This window comes from Trachurus japonicus, chromosome 5 (genome assembly GCF_045865225.1).
Source record: "Trachurus japonicus isolate A0001 chromosome 5, Traja_1.0".
In the NCBI taxonomy this organism is placed as follows: domain Eukaryota; kingdom Metazoa; phylum Chordata; class Actinopteri; order Carangiformes; family Carangidae; genus Trachurus; species Trachurus japonicus.
This window is the reverse complement of record NC_140911.1, coordinates 25105746-25123338: the sequence shown is the minus strand read 5'-3', so window position 1 is coordinate 25123338 and position 17593 is coordinate 25105746. Positions and strand designations below refer to the sequence as shown.

Below are 17593 nucleotides of genomic sequence, written 5' to 3'. Positions count from 1 at the left end.
CATGATTCGCGAACCTACTGCAGACACAGAGAACTGCCGCTGGGGAAGCTGTTACTCAGTCACTCACTGGTGATTCGCGAACCTGCACCAGAGAACTGCTGCTGCAGACGTGATTCAGGTTCACGTACTGTGCTGAATGTGGCGCTGTGTCACTCACTGCCTGGTGTAGGCTACTGCATGCACAGAGCTGTGTAGCGTCATGTTAAGTGAATGTACTGTGCACAGAGGACTCGCGTTCACTGTGTAGTAATATAAAAATAAATATAAAAAAATATAAAATATAAAAAAAAAAAAAAGGAAAGGGGACGTAGAGTGTACAGTACAGATATTCGCGGGAGATTTTTTTTCTTTCACCGTCCCTTACAGAGAGGGTGGGGGGGGGGGGGGGGGGGGGGCGACGACTGTAACGTCTGAGGGGGGGGGGTGATTCGGTGAACGAATTTTTTGAACGACTCATTTTGAGGAACTGATTCTAGTGATTCAGTACAGTCAAAAGAACTGCCGATCCCATGTGCGCTCTGTGGAGCGGCAACAAAGTGACAACGAAGTGACAACTGCGACAACGGGCGGAGGACGGGGAAAGAAGCGGAACTACATACACGGCGATATCGGGCAATAAATCAGTCAGAAAAATAATCTTGCATTTTAATAAGCTACAATAAAAACAAAAACCTCCCAAATCTCAACAAAAGGGAGAAAGAGAAAGAAGAATCTTATGTAATATGTCCCTTTATCCCAGAAAATCTTTTTTTTTTTTTTTTAACCTAGATGTTAAAACAATTTAAAGCAGGACGATAGTTACCATTAGTTTGCACGCCTTTCTACACAGTTACAGCTCTACTGGACTCGGTTTAGGTAATTTTCCATTACAGCTGAGTGCTTCACAGTTCCTCCTCAGGGCCACGTTGTCTCACTCTTTATTCTCTCCTTTCGTCAGCTCCAAACTCACGTGCACCTCGTTAACTCAGGTGACAGAATAATAACAGTCCCAGTAGCTGCAGATCAGTGTGCACTGCTGCCAGTGTGTTTTTAAACTTGGATGGTTTGATCCTTATCGGACGTCACACATAGCCTAATCAAAAAAGCAAAATCCACAATCCGCTCTGTTTATCAATTAACATAGAGCCTAGTGTTATTATAGAGCGGGTTGGATTGCCAGCATCAACGGTCCACCACTACCACAATTACTTCAAAAAATCCTACTGTGCTCTTCTAAATGTACTCCGCGCTCCTCTCTCCCTCTCACACTGCAGTTCTCTGACTCAGCAACGGTGTCGCCAATTCCTCCTGTTCCTCAAAACAGGTGTAAATCACGGTACGCCAGGGTCAAAATGGGTGTAAATGTCCGCACTTTTCCCCGTCAGGTTTTGGCTTGATAGATCCCAAATTTGGCGGAGAAAAGTGCGTACGCACAAAACGAGGGGAAAATGGTGTAAAAAAAGGAACTGATAAACAATGATAAATGAGGCCCCTGGTCCGTTAAAGGACACAGCTCCTCAGGCCCCCGCCCCTCCCCCGCCCCTCCAAAGATAGAAGCCTGAAACGGGGCAGAAGCGGCTTGTGTGGAGGCACTGCCGCAAGATCAGTAACTCTAAACATGTCAAGATAAATAACCCCGAGCTGGAAACGTTGTTCATATGAATTTAAGGATAAAAGTCCAGTGGCTTGTAGCTTCAGTGTCCTGCCATTAGATGTGTGCTTTTCACTTTGAATAAATAAGTAAATAAATAAACAAATAAATACAATTTATGTCAATGTCAACCTTAAATTATCACAGATCGGTCTGTGCAAGGCCGTCTCCACAGGAACTGTACCACATGACCCGAGCACCATAAAGAGTCTCCATTTTAAAGGTCATATGTAACATTTCCGTGGTAACAGAGAGTATACAACTCAGCTGATACTTGGCTGAACCGGCTGGATCATGTCAACTCGGGGTGTCGGAGCTGCTCAGAAACACATCCCTGACCTGGTATGTGGAAGATCAGGGGTTCAAGCCTCTGCTGGGCAGTACTGATCCGGTTGGTTCTGGTTCACCTGGCTCTGTTGCTGTTTTTCAGGTCTGTGCTGGTCCATGGTCTGGTGGGGTCCTGTGCTGGTTCACATTCATGTCACTCTGACAGCAGCTGGACGAAGGAAGATGGAAACAAACCTCTCTGGTCTGGTTCATCTTCTATATAACCGTGCTGCACACACACAAAGACACATGTACATTTATATAGTTACTGTACATTTAAATACACCTGAACATAGACTCCGCCCACCATTGTTCATTTGGTTCAGGTGGTAACCTGATCAGAAAGGAGAATCGGGTCACGATACGTACCCACCAATCACTGTCCTCCTGGCCCAGCACCACCAGCACCTGTCCCTCACAGAAGCTCAGCTCGTCGTGGTGGTCAGCCTGGCAGTCATACAGCGCCTGAACCCGCCGGCTCGTTGTGCCGCGAGGCTGTTGGACATGGAAAAATAACAATAAAAATGCACTACTAATAAAACTAATAAAATTCCCCATTAACAATTATTAGAAACTACAATCAACTAGAAAGCAAATCTACATTTGTACTTGTTGCACAGACTTATACAGCCCTGCAAAGAACAAAAGGAAAACAAAGGAACTACATATTTGGTCAATTTGATATAAAACATGTATCTGGCTTCGAAATCTGTTTAACCTGTGCATATAATATGACGCCATAGAAATTAAATGTGTAAGATTAGATCTGTGCTAATCTAGGCTTGGTAATGTATGATGAAGGACTCATTACAACACAGGAACCAGTTTAATGACCACCAGAATATTTGTAAGGATGTTTACTGAGCCTGAAGCTGCTCACAGAGGCTCTGGATAACCTGATGCAGACGCTGATGTGCTGACAAACCTCTCACTTCTCATTCAAGGATGAGCTGAAATGTTGATTTCCTCTTACAACTGAACTTACCAATGATCTGCGAGGAAGCGGCTGGGGGGTGGGGCCCCTGCTGTCATTCTCAAAGCTCTGAGAGCGATGATTAGTGGGAGACATGTTGGGCGGAGCTTTACTGGCAGGCTGCATGAAGAGGGAGGAGCTTCCATCACTGTCCGCCCTCCGAAAACCTCAAGGAGATAAATACACTCATTTTATCACTCATTGAGTAATGGTGAGATAATTTCAGGCAGTTGAGTTAATGGTTTAGACATTTATGATTCATTTGTACGGTGGAAAATAAAAATATTATCATGTTCACCACAGTTTTCAAACTACAAAACAATGTCAACAATGTCAAAACAAAGTTCTTGTTTTTTTTTTTATCTGGCCAGTTGGTCAAAACGGAAAAAACACGTCATCATCATCATCATGTCAGAGAAACTTGAGTTATTGAATATCTGTTGTCAAATACCATAGCAGCCCTAAAATAATATTCAAAACAGACAATAAATGCAGAACTCTAAGTTATAACTCAGGCGTTGGATTAAAAACTAAAATTTGTCATATGCGATCTGCCCTCTTCTTACTCTACTGACCCGTGGTCAAGGACACTGGGTCTGCACCATGACCCAGTGTTTATCACAGTTGCCTACACATGATGGATTCAACAGAGTCCAGACAGATAAAACAGAAGCGGACGTGAGAGGAGGAAGCGATCGTACCTCTGTCTGGTCGTTCAGTCAGCGAGCTCAGAGGAGAGGCTAGGCTGCAGAGACACAGAGACACAGAGGGACACGTTAATCATCTCTGGTGTTTCCATTAACCATCAACCTGAAGCTCCGACTGTGAATAAGCCTCATCTCCAGCAGGGGGCAGCATGGTCTCTCAGTTCAAGTGCTTCAGGTCTCAATTATCTTCATGCTGCTGCTTTATTATCTTCGCTTCTTATTAATCTAGTTGTAGAACATTGTGCATCATGTTTCTCTCTTTTAATGTTGCAGCTCTGTAATGTTTCCAACCCAAGACTCAAAGTCTCTTATGGCCCAAACTTTCCATCAGATGGAAGCATTTCTATCTGCTACATCGTTTTAGAATCTTTCAATAAAAAGTCACCCGGACCTGTTTGGTCCCTCTGGGATCTCACTACATTTTAAACTAAGGTTCAGGAGTTAAACAAATGTAAGTGCATACAGATAAAGCCACAACAAATGTATTAATTCAGTGACTTTTATTTTCTGCATAGTCAGGCGCCCTCCAGGATGGTGGTGCAAAAGCTCACTCTTCAGATGGCTGTCATGTTGTCATGCAGATGGTTTCTTTCTAATGGTCTTTTGTGAAACACCTGTTGCAGCATCTGTCATTTCACCTCAGCCTCATTTCACCTCACCTCAGTATCAGGATACTCATTTCACCTCACCTCAGTATCAGGATACTTTTAATAATCTATCTTCTGATTACAAAGCTACTCACAAAGGTGGAAGTTCTTACATACTTTGTAGTGTGTTGTTTATAAAAACATGTCAAATCCTGCCTGTTGGTACCCCGACTGACGTGACATCCCATTCCACCACTGAACCAGTCAAAGGCCTTGGTCTTTTGCATGCGTTTCTTATAATATAATGTGAGTTGACGAGAGTTTGTGTCTCAGATACTCACACACACTTCTTAAAAGAGGAGTCTGGACCGCTGTAGAGCCTTGGACTGGTTGGAAACCCGTAATCTGCAGAGAAACACACAGAAAATGAATTACATAGCATCCCTCAGACAGATTAATTGCCACATTTCTCTTGGATGTTACCGTTCTTGCCTGACTCGGAGCAGCTCCTCTTGTGGCGGACGGCAGTGAGAGGGGGAGGGGTCGTCTTTCTGTTTCCTGTCAGGGAGAAGAAGACCTCTGCCTCATCTTCATCTTCTCCACCCACAAACTCCCCCCCAGCAGGTGGGGGAGGAGGAGGAACACTGGGAGCTGGAGAACGAAAGGGAGCAGAGATGAAGCCTCCTTGTTTATGATCTGACCAGTTTGAATTTACTATTCCTCCATTTCCCCACTTTTGTTGACTTTGTGGGCCCTGTTTTAGATGTAGGCTGTCTCAGCTGTTTGTTTTCAATTACACATGAACTCGAACACCACAACTTAAAAATATGAATGCTGATGTTTTCACAGTTCTGCATCATTTAACATTTCATTGATTAACATTATTTTGCATTATTTTCCATGCTCTGTGTGAAGAAAAGTCAGTGGACAAGGATGTCTTTGAATATCTCATCACAGTCCATTCAGCTGTAAATGTCAACCAGCTGGTGGCGAGGGAACAGTACTGTATTTTATTTATCAAGCTAAACTGAGGAGGCAATCATCTTTGTTTGTAATGCAGTGGTTTATGTAAAAAATATTTTCTATTCCGACAGAATTGTTGGTGTTTTATATGTGTAAGTCTATGTGTGTTTGGCACAATAAATAACATAATAGCCATGACAGTTTTCTTCTGCTCTTTGGAAGTTAACTCTGTGCATTTCACATTAAAAGTCTGCAGAAAAGCTTACCTTTAACCCTGGGGGGTAGCGGGGGGGCAGGGGAAGACGGGGGAGGTGGAGGTGGGCTCGGAGTGGGTCCAGAAGGCCGACTGTGGAGCTCCATGGCCATGGCGAGCCTCCTGCCCACACTGAGCAGACCCCCTCCCGCTGCTGCAGAGGAAGGTGGGGTGACAGAGGAGGATGAGGACATGGACTGGCTGAAGCTGAAAGGACGGGAGGTGAAGGAGAAGGAGGTGGTGAAGGAGGACGAGGAGGAGGAGGTGCGCTCCTTCTTCACGGGACCATTCTGAAACAGGACAAATTATCAAAGTTATTGGCCTTAGTGTAGCACTAAATATGAAATACGATGGTGAATAACAGACATCTCATTAACAATACAATACCTCCAACAATTTAAAATAATGCCTCTAAATGAAATAATCTAATTAAGTTAAGCTCAGTTCTCCTTAAAGTATCAAATTTGACAAAAAAACAAAACAATTAGGCATCAGTAAAAGAAACAGATTATGATTTTATGCAGAGTGACAAATGTTTTGTTGTTACTACTACTACAACTACTACACAAATTTCTTCTGAGAGTTTTTTTTGCTCTGTTATACATACTAAGACTTTTACAAAGGAAGAATAAAACAGAAGGCTTTCAGTTGCCATGGTTACCCTGTCGTCAAAGTCGTCATCACTGTCATAAATATCGTCATGACGAAGCCTCCACTCGTACTCCACATGGACATGATGATCAAACTGGTTGGATTGGGCCTGGTGTAGCTGCACACACACACACAGCTACAGTCAGTCAACACAGTTTCACATGTGAACGAGTGTAACTGTGATCAGAGCGTTCAGCTCACCAGCTCCTCACAGTGGTTGTGCTTCAACCTGCGGCTCACATCCAGAGCCGTCTCTCCCAACTCATTCTCTGTTCACACAAAAGCAAAAATATCACTGTTACCGAGATGTTCATACATTTCTGAACTTGTCCTCTCTATAAAAAATGTTTCCATGAACGTCCTGAATTTACATAAATGTCTAAAAACGTTCCCTCTCCATTAAAATGTCCAAAAATATTCCCAATTTAAAAAGATTCTGTCACTTTCCAAGAAAATAAAATGACAAGGACCAATATGGTACAGTAACATGTGCGTTGCTATGGTTGTATTACTGATGTGTATGTTGGCTCTGGCTCTCAGCAGCAGCTTCACACAGTCACTCTTGTTGTGCAGACAGCTGTAGTGCAGCGCTGTGTTTCCTGCCGACGTCTGCATGTCAACATTTGAGCTATAGAGGAAGAAAGATAATATGCAGGTGTACATGTTAACACACACATGCACATGCTAAGGTCTTATTAAATCATCAATACAGTACATTGGATCAGACTGACCAGTTCTGAGCCAGGAAGTCCAGGATGTGCAATGACGTCCTGTCAGCCAATAGGACGGCCAGATGGAGTGCAGTCTCCCCCTTCTCCTGTTGGCATGGAAACACACTTATGAATGTATGTTTATGGATTACCTTGGTGTAATGAATGCATATGTCCTTAGTGTACCTGTTTGAAAACATCTCGATATGTGCATGCCTTTACAGTATGTGTGTGTACAACTGAGAGTGTGCGCCTGTGAGTGTACCTTTATGAGTGTGTGTGTGTGTGTGTGTGTGTCTGTTTGTGACTAAACCTGCATGTGTGTGTGTACACGTGAGAGTGCATAGTGTGAGCGTACCTGGATGTGTGCGTGCAGCGGCTGGCTCAGCTCTGTCCTCTGAGCGAACAGCTGGATCAGACTGTAGATGTCGCAGCTCTTGGTTGCCTCCTGCAGGCCGAGACGCAGAGCTGCAGTGGAGCTGTAAGTCCGTCTGACAAAATAAACGTCCTGATACTTGGACAGGATGAAGTCTTTGCGCCCCGCCCTGCACACAGCAATGTTGGCAGTTTTATAAGGGTGAAATATTGTCTACTAGAGTAACATACACCAGAGTGTGTTCTTCTTACATGTGGCTGTGCTGTGAGGGCTTCATGGATGGACTCAACAAGTTGGCCTCCAGGATTTCATTAAAACCAGAATTACCGACATTCCTGGCCAACTGGAAGAGAGACAGAGAAAGACAGAAGGATTTCTCACCACCTGCACTCTGGTAAATTAACAAGAAACTTAAATTAGAAAACTAAATTTGGACCATGTAAAAAAACGAACAGAAAAAAGTCCACCATGATAACAATTTCAAAATTTGTTAACGGGTTAATTTAACAGTGATTCAGCTGTGTTTAGTTAACTGGAGTCTCTTAGGTGACCTACCAACAGGTCTGAGGTCCCCAGACTGTCCAGACTGAGAGACTGGATCCTGGAGACGTGGACCCCCATCTCTCTGTGGATCCCCGAACACTCAATACAGGTCAGGATGCCCAGGTTGGTCGAGAGCCATCCGGGATCTACACAGAGAGAACAACAGGCAAGACACACAACAACAGTGGCATCTGGATTATAGATATAGAAAGACCTGCTGCCTGGACATGACGTCTGGACATGACGCCCTCAGATGCTTTTGCCACAGCAGTGAGGTGGGAAAAGAGGCATGCATTCATTCATTCATTCATTCATTCATTCATTCATTCAATCATTCAATCATCACCTGGTGCTCCACAGTCACAGCAGCTGTTGTTTCCTGGCATCCGTCTGATGTCATCAGTGATGGCCCGGGTCAGGTCCTCCACACTGCTCTCCCCTCCTCCCCCTCTCCTCCCCCCATCCAGAGCCATGTTCAGAGCCTCCTGCTTACTGTTACTGAGGACTGAGATCCAGCTGCATAACACACACACACACACACACACACACACACACACACACACACACACACACACACACACACACACACACACACATTTTAAAGAATGTTTTTTTCTTCTTCTTTTTTTAACATACACATGTTACCTTGCAGATGTTGGTTCACAACTTCCTCAGTTTGTTTTTATTTGTGTTATTCTGTGACTTTGTGAAAGAAATATTCACATCTTTAAATTAAGTGTACCTTAAGACAGAAAAAAAATTCCCAAACTTACAGAGTCAGTGTTAAACCAACAACTGTGTTCTGCAAGGTAAAATCAGTTTATTAATTAGTCGTTTTTCTTTAATCTTCTTCTTTATTAAAGCAGAAATAAGCGATCCGGTGGTTTGACTAACTTCCTGTCAGCCGATGGAGTTAGCAGTCCCCACCCTCGTCCCTACGTCACCACATTCACCGCCCCTTTATGCTGTTCTCTCTCCTCATTGGATAAAGGTTGTAGGATACAAGGAAAGTTTTCTCCTCGGCTTACAGCAGAGCAGAGTGACTGACAGACCCGTTTCAGACCAAACACTCTATATAAGTGATTGCTGTCAGAAGATATAACTATATAAGACTTATATTAACACAAACATTCTGCTTACTTCTGCTTTAACATAATTCCATTATTTTTGGAAATCATAAATTCAAGATGATGCCTCTATGCAGTGTCAGACTAAATCAATTAAGTTAATTTGTTACTCACGCCACACACTCAGCTTCATCTTCAGCCAGGAAGTGGTAGGTCCGATTATCTGCAGGGCAAAGAGCTTGTGATGAACTAAGCTACAATAAACCTCTGGTGTTTTTGAGCTCAGGTTCCTTGTGTAACCAACTAAAATTCAAAGCAACTGTGGGTACCAGTCAGGTGTGCTACACAAAGGAAATTCAAAAAGGCAGTTTTTGCACTTCTCGCAATTCTTTCTCATTTTTATAATAAATGCCTGAAACTTCTCTAATAAAGAGTATATTATACCTCAGTGGTTTTTGCTAACAAAACATGACCTGATTAATGTTGAGTCATTGGTGGGTTGAGCAGCTTAGTGGTCCTAGCTAGTTTCAGGCTTAAGGTCTGAGTTGGTGCCAGGTATTTAGTCATGATGGCTAAGGTTAGGGTTAGGGTCTGGGGAATTATACACAATTTTACCAATCTCGGGGCACCACAAAGCTAGTAGCTGTGTGCGTCTGAGTGTGGCTTACGAGAGATGAGGTCAAAGCATTTCTTGTCCTCCACACTGGGTTTGACCTGACAGGTGAGCAGGTTGAGTCTGGTGGGAGGTTTGTTGGGCTGAGGAGGGGATGAGCAATATGTTAAAGCAACGTACAACAACTTACAACAAGGTATTAAGTCAACACTAACGTAAACAGTCCAACTATTGACACTTATATTTAACAGTGTTGATGTAATGTGCAGCTGACACTTTATGTAGATTAAGTATGTTGATTGATTGTGTAGCTGTTGTTGAAAAAATATGAAATCGTACAAATTCTAACTTTAACAGCAAAAGGTCCAAGGTCAAAGCTAATTAGACCAACAAAAGGCGGCTTACAGTAGCGTGTGCAATGGTCAGGTAACAGTTGTGAACTGAACATTTCCTCTTCTGCCACATTTTCCTCAGCCTGAAACACATAGACAGGTTAAGTTATGTTACTCATAATGGGTGTGTCAGTGTGTATTTTTGTTTTGTTGTTTTTTTCTTTTGTAACTTTTACCCATCGCTCTTCTTGTAGAGGAATCCCGATCTTTCCGTCCCATACTGCTTGTCTCCCAGCAGCTGATGCATGCTGTACACCTGCTTAGGGAGGGAGTCCTACACACACACACACACACACAGACACATTAATCACCTGATGAAGTGTGTGATGATGTCACTCAGTGCGTTAGTGTTCGTGTCTCTGACCTGCTCTGTGTGGACAACCGGCCTCAGCTGATCTCTAAGCACGCACAGCTGTCTTTTCTCCTCCTCCTGACGCTGCTTCACCTGCGGACACACAACAACACCTCACCTGAAGTTACACCTCACCTGGGCCATGCTCTTCACGTGGGGATTCACTTGTGTTAATCCAGGCCAGCCGCAGCGCTACTATTGGGCCCGGGTGGGCCTGGGCCCACCCATTTTAGGCTGGGCCCACCCATTCTAGCTGTTCATCCAATAAGCATCCTGAGGAAAGCTTTGAGTGAAAGCTTCTCAGCCAATCAGCGGCTTCTACCCCACGTGTGGCGGATGTTCAAAACACATACAGCCAGTGTCACCAAAGATATTCAATAAATGTTTATAAACCGTCTTTGGTGTCACCAGCGCTGTTAACACGTCACAGTTTAATATTTTTTCATGCGAGAAAGTCACAGTTTAATCCAGAGTCTGTGGTCAGTTTAACTGTTAGGATATCTGTGGCGGACCAGGGCAGCGACTGTCACAGCTGCAGCAGCCGCTCTACTCCGCTCTACTAAGTTGGTCCCTTACAGGTGTAACCACCCTCAAGTCAGCCGAGTCACTTTACAATAAAGCTCTAAAGGTATTCGATAAAAAGCAAACAAGACACCACATCTGCAACGTCCTTGACAGACACGAACTGCTGAGCTTCAACAACTTAGTTGATTTTAAACGAGCCTACCTGGTACACAAAACCTTACACAACCTGGCTCCCCCACCCTTGAAAGATTTTATAAAACGCACTGATAGCCACCCATCTGCTAAGGTCACAAGATCAGTAGTTAGAGGAGACTGTGCTATCCCCTACAGACGTACCACCTTCGGTCAGGCTGCTCTATCTGTCATGGGTTGCAGGACATGGAATAGCCTGCCGCTCACAGTCAGAGAATGCACCACACATATTACCTTCAAAAAGCATTTAAAAAACTGGTTGCTATCGACCCAGACCTGCACCCACTATTAGAAATGTATACTTATTTCTGACTGTTGTATTGCTGTTATATGATTGTGTTGATGTTGTTATTACTGTAATTTTGCTGTGTTGTTACTATTACTACTACTATCATTACTATTATTATAATAACTAACATAGACAAAATAGCAATATGAATAATGCCATCACTAGTCATAGGCCGATTATGTGTGTATGTGTATGTATGTATATATATATATATATATATATATATATATATGTATGTGTATATATATGTATGTATGTGTATGTGTGTGTGTGTATGTATATGTGTATATATATACATATACACATACACATATATTCAATAGTATTATCACTTATATTATTATATAACTTTTAGTTATTCATAGCAGTGCAAGTGATTAAATTATATCCTTAGACCTATCATTGTTACACAGCTCAATTAGACATTATTCCTAGGACCTTCTAAGCACTTTGATGATTGTAAGCGCTTTATCTCATGACACGGTTGCACTTTTGTACTACTGTCGTACTACGGCACCGATTCTGTATTATTATCTATTGTACTGTAAACTGAATGCTGCTATTTTATAACATGCTTTTGTTTTTATTTATTGTATTTTGTACCAGGGAACATCTATGTATGGGACAACGGATGGAAATTAGCCTGTGGCTACAATCCGGCTTGTTTACGATTTTATGTTTTGTTCATGAACTTGCACTGTCCCACTTCAAATAAATTGAATTGACTCAGCTGATCTGCCGGGGGGCCGGCAGCTCCGTCCTCATCCCAGGGAGAAAACGAGCCAAGTAACGTATCTGCACGCTTTCAGAGGTTTACCGCTGGCTGGTTAATTTTTTTTAGGAGATTAATGTTGGTCTAATTGATGAAATCTAACAACTGTGGCAGTTGGATTAGTTTGTTTCAATGAAAAGTGAGGAGGACTGCCTCTGGGCTACGTACTGAAATCACCACATTTATGTAAATAAATAGGCTAAATGTTTTACAATGGACCTACAATAAATTGTATTTTGTTAAGTAACATGGTTACTGTAGCCTACATGGCAAAGATGATTGCCACTTTATGACTCAAAATTGGTCGGTAGCCTATTTCATCAACTTAGCTCAGGAGTTTCTTGCTGTGCAGCCATAGAAACAGACGTGGTCCAGCGCCACGGGAGAAATAACCCCGAATTTGGTCAGTCAGCTTTTTTTTTTTTTTTCCAACGGAGTCCTATGGGAGTGCTGTCCTCAGCGCCGCAGAAAAGCGCTGAAACGGAGATGATGATGACGCTGATTTTTTATTTTTTTTGTCTTATTTTAACTGGCCCGTCCAGTTTTCTGAAGGCCCACCCACAATCAAAATCCTGGCGCCGCTACTGATCCAGGCTAACAAACTGTTGTTATCAGGCTAAAATTATTCTGTTGATGAGTTATAAGTAACTATAACTCATTACACACAATCAGAGGTCTGACTTTTATCCTATGTCACATTATCTTGAATAACAGTGTGACTTATTTTGAAATTGAGACAATGTGTAGTGTTGAAACCAGGATTAGCTTTCTTGTGACAGTTGACTGTTGTGACTGTGACTTGTGAGTGTTGATCATTGGATAAGAGTGATTTGAAGTACTTGTACGTGTAAAGATATTATGATTAAATGCAGTTTAGGATTAAAGTAAAACTACTAAATTAAAATGTCGAAATAAACTGAAAACTAATCAGAAATGTAAAATGTTAACTTTGATGTTTTACAATGAGTTTATGTCTCTTTGGTTTTTTTTTTTTAACAAAATCTTGTGGTACATGGTGTCATGGTACATGTTGTTGTGTACAGGTTGTTAGCTGTTGTCGTACCGTGGTCAGAACTCCGTTCAGCTCCTCCATGTACTGCTTCAATCTCTGAGTGGTGGAAACACACTCCTGCAGGAAACTACACACACACACACACACACACACACACACACTTTTTTTCTTATATGTACTACATGTACATTTTATAGGCCAACCATAAGCATAAACTTGTGTATCTGTGTGTGTGTGTGTGTGTGTGTGGTAAGTGTGTGTGTTATCTTACTTGTTCTGGCTGTGGTAGTGTTTGATGAGGTTTTGCAGCAGGTCAACTCCTCTCTTTGTCTTTATCTCATTGACCTTAATGAGATACTGAGACAAAAGACAGGATGGGTGAGTTTCAGAGTTGTGCAGAAGCAGCAGGAGGAGGAGAAGCAGAGGAGATCAGGGAGCAGCGATGATGCAGTTACGCATCAAGCTTCCCCTTACTTTCATCTTCTCCTCTCCCAACTGTCATTCAAATTTAACAGCTGTGTAACGGCTTGGAATAGTCCATGTATGCCATAGAAGTATAGAGGTGTTTTACTTAAAATGTTTTGAAATAGCAGATAAGGTAAAAAACATGTGTTTTGTATTTATACTCTACTCAGATCAGTGATGTAAAGAGATTCCATGATGTAAACGATTGACCTGGTCACTGTGTGAGACAATGACTCTCTGTTTAGCTCCTGTAACAGCTGATAGTGTCTTTATACTATTGGTAAAGATGCAGAGGATAAACTTTACTTCCAAAATGTTGTTGAGACAAGTTGAGTGAAGTGGCATAGACAATAGGTGGGATGAAATGTGTCCATGTCCTCACATGTACAGGTGAAAACTGTGTACGAGCTCTATTTTTGTGTAATACAGAAATGTGTTGTAATTTTACTCTATGTAAATTCATTATCTACAGTAATAATTCAAACTGTTATAAGAATGTATTGAAAAATGAGTGACCGTTTTTATTATGAATAAAGAGAGTTGATTGAGGTACTATTCCTAATCATAACCTGCAGATCCAAACATTTATTTTTTTTAAAGGGACAACGAGGAGTTTCTATTCGGTTATAAAAAAGTCTCAGGTTAATGTGGATGAATCTCCGCTACTCACACTTGTTAATGGGCCCATTTTCGATAAATATATAGTTCTGTCTCTATCGTTATTTTGTTATTATTAGTGGTGGTGGAAATGCTGGTCGAGCCGACCAGCGTTTCCTTCGTGGCGAGTCATGAGAATAACGCAGCCGAATCAACGTTTATGGTCGGAACTACGACGGTATGTGAACCTCTTTGAACCTCTGACTTTAATTCTTGATGAATGAAAACATGAGTCCCTCTTGCACCGGTCAAAGAATTTTACGGTGCGCGCGGAGGCTCATAAATGTAGTGTGAAAACGCTTCGCTTTTCCAAAACTCCTCGTTGTCCCTTCAAGAGTGAATATGAAAATGAATAAAATCTCTGAATTAATTGTTTGTTTTTTAAATTTTGGTATAAAATTGCAGTGATTTTGTCTACTTTCCAATCACTCAGAAGTTTCTTATACAGGGCGTGTCAGACCAGTAGGAGAAAGGTGAAGGTGATGGGATCACAGTGTCACTGACCTCACACATGCTCAGTTGGAAGGAGCGTCTCTCCTTCTCGAGCTCCTCAGCGATCTCTCCTCCGCTCACCTCATTCCTCACCATCCCGTACTGACGAGCCAGCTCCCTCTTCTCCTTCTCCACCTGCTTACTGCAAAAAAGATTCAGCTTTCAAGAACAAGCCACATCAGATCATCAACAGTCAAACCAAGCAAACCCCACACATGTTCACATCGTCACTCACAATCTGCTCTCATAGTCCCGCCACGCACGGTCAAAAGGCTTCTTCAGATCCTGCAGAGACACAGAGACAGACACAGACAGTGAGAGAGACAGTAGAGGAAGCAGGAACCCTTTATATTTATGAGTTTCAGTGCCACCCTGAGGCCATTGAGGAGCAAAATGACAGTAACTCCACTCCATTGCTGACCTGAGGTCTGTCACTGTTACACTTCATTTGGACCTGCATAGAGTAAATAGTAAACAAAGTCCTCACCCCCTTCACCTCCCTCAGGTCGCCTTTAACCAGAGAGTCCAGGAAGAAGTTGATGTTGTGGAGCATGCTCTTTAACTGCACACACAAGTAAACACATATATTCATTCATATTCATTGTAATACTTGTTAACTTGAACAGTGGAAATATCTCATGTAATAAAATATCAAATATCATTTTAGATTATATAAATCATGATATAATTTTGATAAGTGGTTTTCCCATGAGAACCAATTAGTTTCAAATGTTTCTCTGGGAATTTGGGATCGATTGGTTCATCTGAGTGACCTGCTTTTCCAATGGAAGTTTGGAATGACCAGTTAAAAGCCAATCAGAAGGTTTTAGTCGGACGGTTTCTCAAGAAAGTGGGCTTGTTAATCTCACTTAATTGGCTGGTTTTTCAACAAGGGTTTGGTCTGACCAATCAAACACTTATCATTAGGTACATCCAGGTGAATAACGTGATAGAGAGCTCTAATCGAAATCTCTAACTTCCTGCAGGCAATGACTACTATTAGGTACAGGTTGTTGTGACCTTTGACCTCTATGATGTGGTGCTGTGTCGCTTACCAGGTTCTTTATCGGAGACACAAGCTCTTTAGAAAAGTCAGCCAGGCGGCAGAAGGCAGAGCCAACCTCCGACTCTCCATTTGAGTGACAGTTCACCGACAGCTTCTCCATGGCGTTGATGTACTGCTCCAAGTGAGACACGTGTCCTAAGCGAGAAGAGCTGTGTTAGTACCTAGTAGAGGGATCAGTGTGTGTGTACGTGTACATGTACGTGGGTGTGAGTGTAACAGAGTGTGTGTACCTTGTCCTGATGTGTATTTGGCTTTAGCAGCTTTCTTCATCTTCTGCAACACCAGTCGGTCGCTGTCCAGAACCTTAACACACACGAAACACTTAATAAATTCACACCTCGGGCTTGTTGTAATTATCTGAAACTGCTGAATGTGTGTGTGTTCATGTGGGGGGGTTGGGGGGGGGGCAGTAATTCACCTGCTGACTCAACACACACACAGAGGACAAGCTTTGTTCTCTGACAACAGACAGACACATTCCTGTGTGTGTGAACCTGTTTCCAGTCAGTCTAAACCTCCACATGAAGCAGCAGAGACATTAGATGTAGTTAAGGTATTAAATGTACAATTTAATCCATAAATACACATTTTTCATAATAAAGGACATGCACGCCTCTAAGAATTAGAAATGACAATCTGTCAATTATCCTCAAATGATTCCCTGTGCATGTTTTATGCCAATGTGAACAGTTCCTTCACACACAAGGTGTTTTATGCATGTCTTTTAAGTTGTAATTTTAAATGTAGCATTATCATAAATCCATGTGCTGGATGCAGATCAACTCATTAACTATCATCTCTCTGGCTTCTCCTCATTAACATTAGATAACAACAACAACAATGAATGCTAATGAGGATTAACCTGTTGCTGTGGTAACATATGTCAACTCTGCTGGGGTTTAAATGGGGGCAGAAGGAGGAGGGGGAGGCAGGGAGGGGGGCAATTTAAGTGTCCAGTTTTTAGAATTGAAGTCTCTGGGTCAAGGACTCTAATGAGTGTGAGTGTGTGTGTGTGTGTGTGTGTGTGTGTGTGTGTGTGTGTGTGTTGGGGGGGGGCTGCCTGCTGAGTCTAGCTATATTTACCGTCTGTATATTTCTTCAGCCATGTAGGTTAAGTTGTTTGCTATCCAGTCTACTATGGAAATAGTAAATATCAGCTGTGTGGGTGTGTGTGGCCTTTATATTGACAGTAAATGTTTTACATGTTTATAACCCAATTAATGCAAATTAACATGGTATAACGTTTGTTTTTTTTTAACAAAGGTTCATTTGGATGTGGGCCCCCCAAGCTGTGTCTATCCCTGGATGTAGAGGAGAAATAAGCACTTGTCTTTCCATTCATCAGCGCTGAAACCGCCTGAATGAGTAACAACACACCTTCAAACCACTACTATGACTACCACTACTACTACTGATGGTGATGGTGATGATGATGCATCAGCCTCCCCTGTCACACCGACCTCCTCCAGCAGGTAGACGGTGTTCCTGCAGCTGATCATCTTGGCGGTGAAGGAGGAGGTGGTGGGGGAGCTCCAGTCCTCCTGAACCTCCTGCACGAACTCTGACACCGAAACACACTCTGGCATGATGCTTGTTCAAGATCCAGGACACGCCGGGACAGTCTGACAAGAGTCCTGGACAGACAGAGCAGCTCCACACAAAAGACACAGGAAACCAGGCGAAACACAGAGCCTGGTGGTGGTGGCTATAATAATAATAGGCTAATAATAATGAATGTAAAGATTTAGGATTAAAAATCCACAAATCAAAAATGAAATAATCCCACTAGCGCTGTTTGCCCACTCCCACAGTCCCGTAAAGAGGAATGAGCGTTAACAGGCTGATTAAAGCGATAATTAAAAACCGGAATCCTCGGTCAGTGTGACTTCACCGCAGCATTAGTCGCTTCTCCATTCGAACAAAAGGTGATAAAATCCTGCAGGAAAAAAAAATCCCACCGCGCTGATTCCACGGAAAAA

The 17593-nt window shown here is 42.5% G+C and overlaps 1 protein-coding gene across 1 annotated transcript; it reads right to left on the bottom strand.

Moving 5' to 3' along the window:
- Window positions 1-1469: 1469 nt before the first annotated feature.
- Window positions 1470-17262, bottom strand: unm_sa1614 (un-named sa1614). Its single transcript, XM_085776962.1, has 28 exons — window positions 17075-17262; window positions 15845-15917; window positions 15604-15749; window positions 15036-15110; window positions 14784-14833; window positions 14561-14690; window positions 13206-13291; window positions 12986-13061; window positions 10157-10237; window positions 9969-10066; window positions 9806-9875; window positions 9456-9543; window positions 8962-9010; window positions 8067-8236; window positions 7733-7866; window positions 7429-7520; window positions 7160-7346; window positions 6823-6908; window positions 6604-6719; window positions 6293-6360; window positions 6102-6209; window positions 5454-5730; window positions 4708-4875; window positions 4566-4629; window positions 3632-3675; window positions 2943-3097; window positions 2327-2452; window positions 1470-2186 (listed from the first exon to the last, which is right to left on the bottom strand). Exons 1-28 carry the CDS (start codon window positions 17198-17200, stop codon window positions 2112-2114), a joined length of 3018 nt encoding a protein of 1005 aa, XP_085633088.1. The 5' UTR covers window positions 17201-17262; the 3' UTR covers window positions 1470-2111.
- Window positions 17263-17593: the final 331 nt, after the last annotated feature.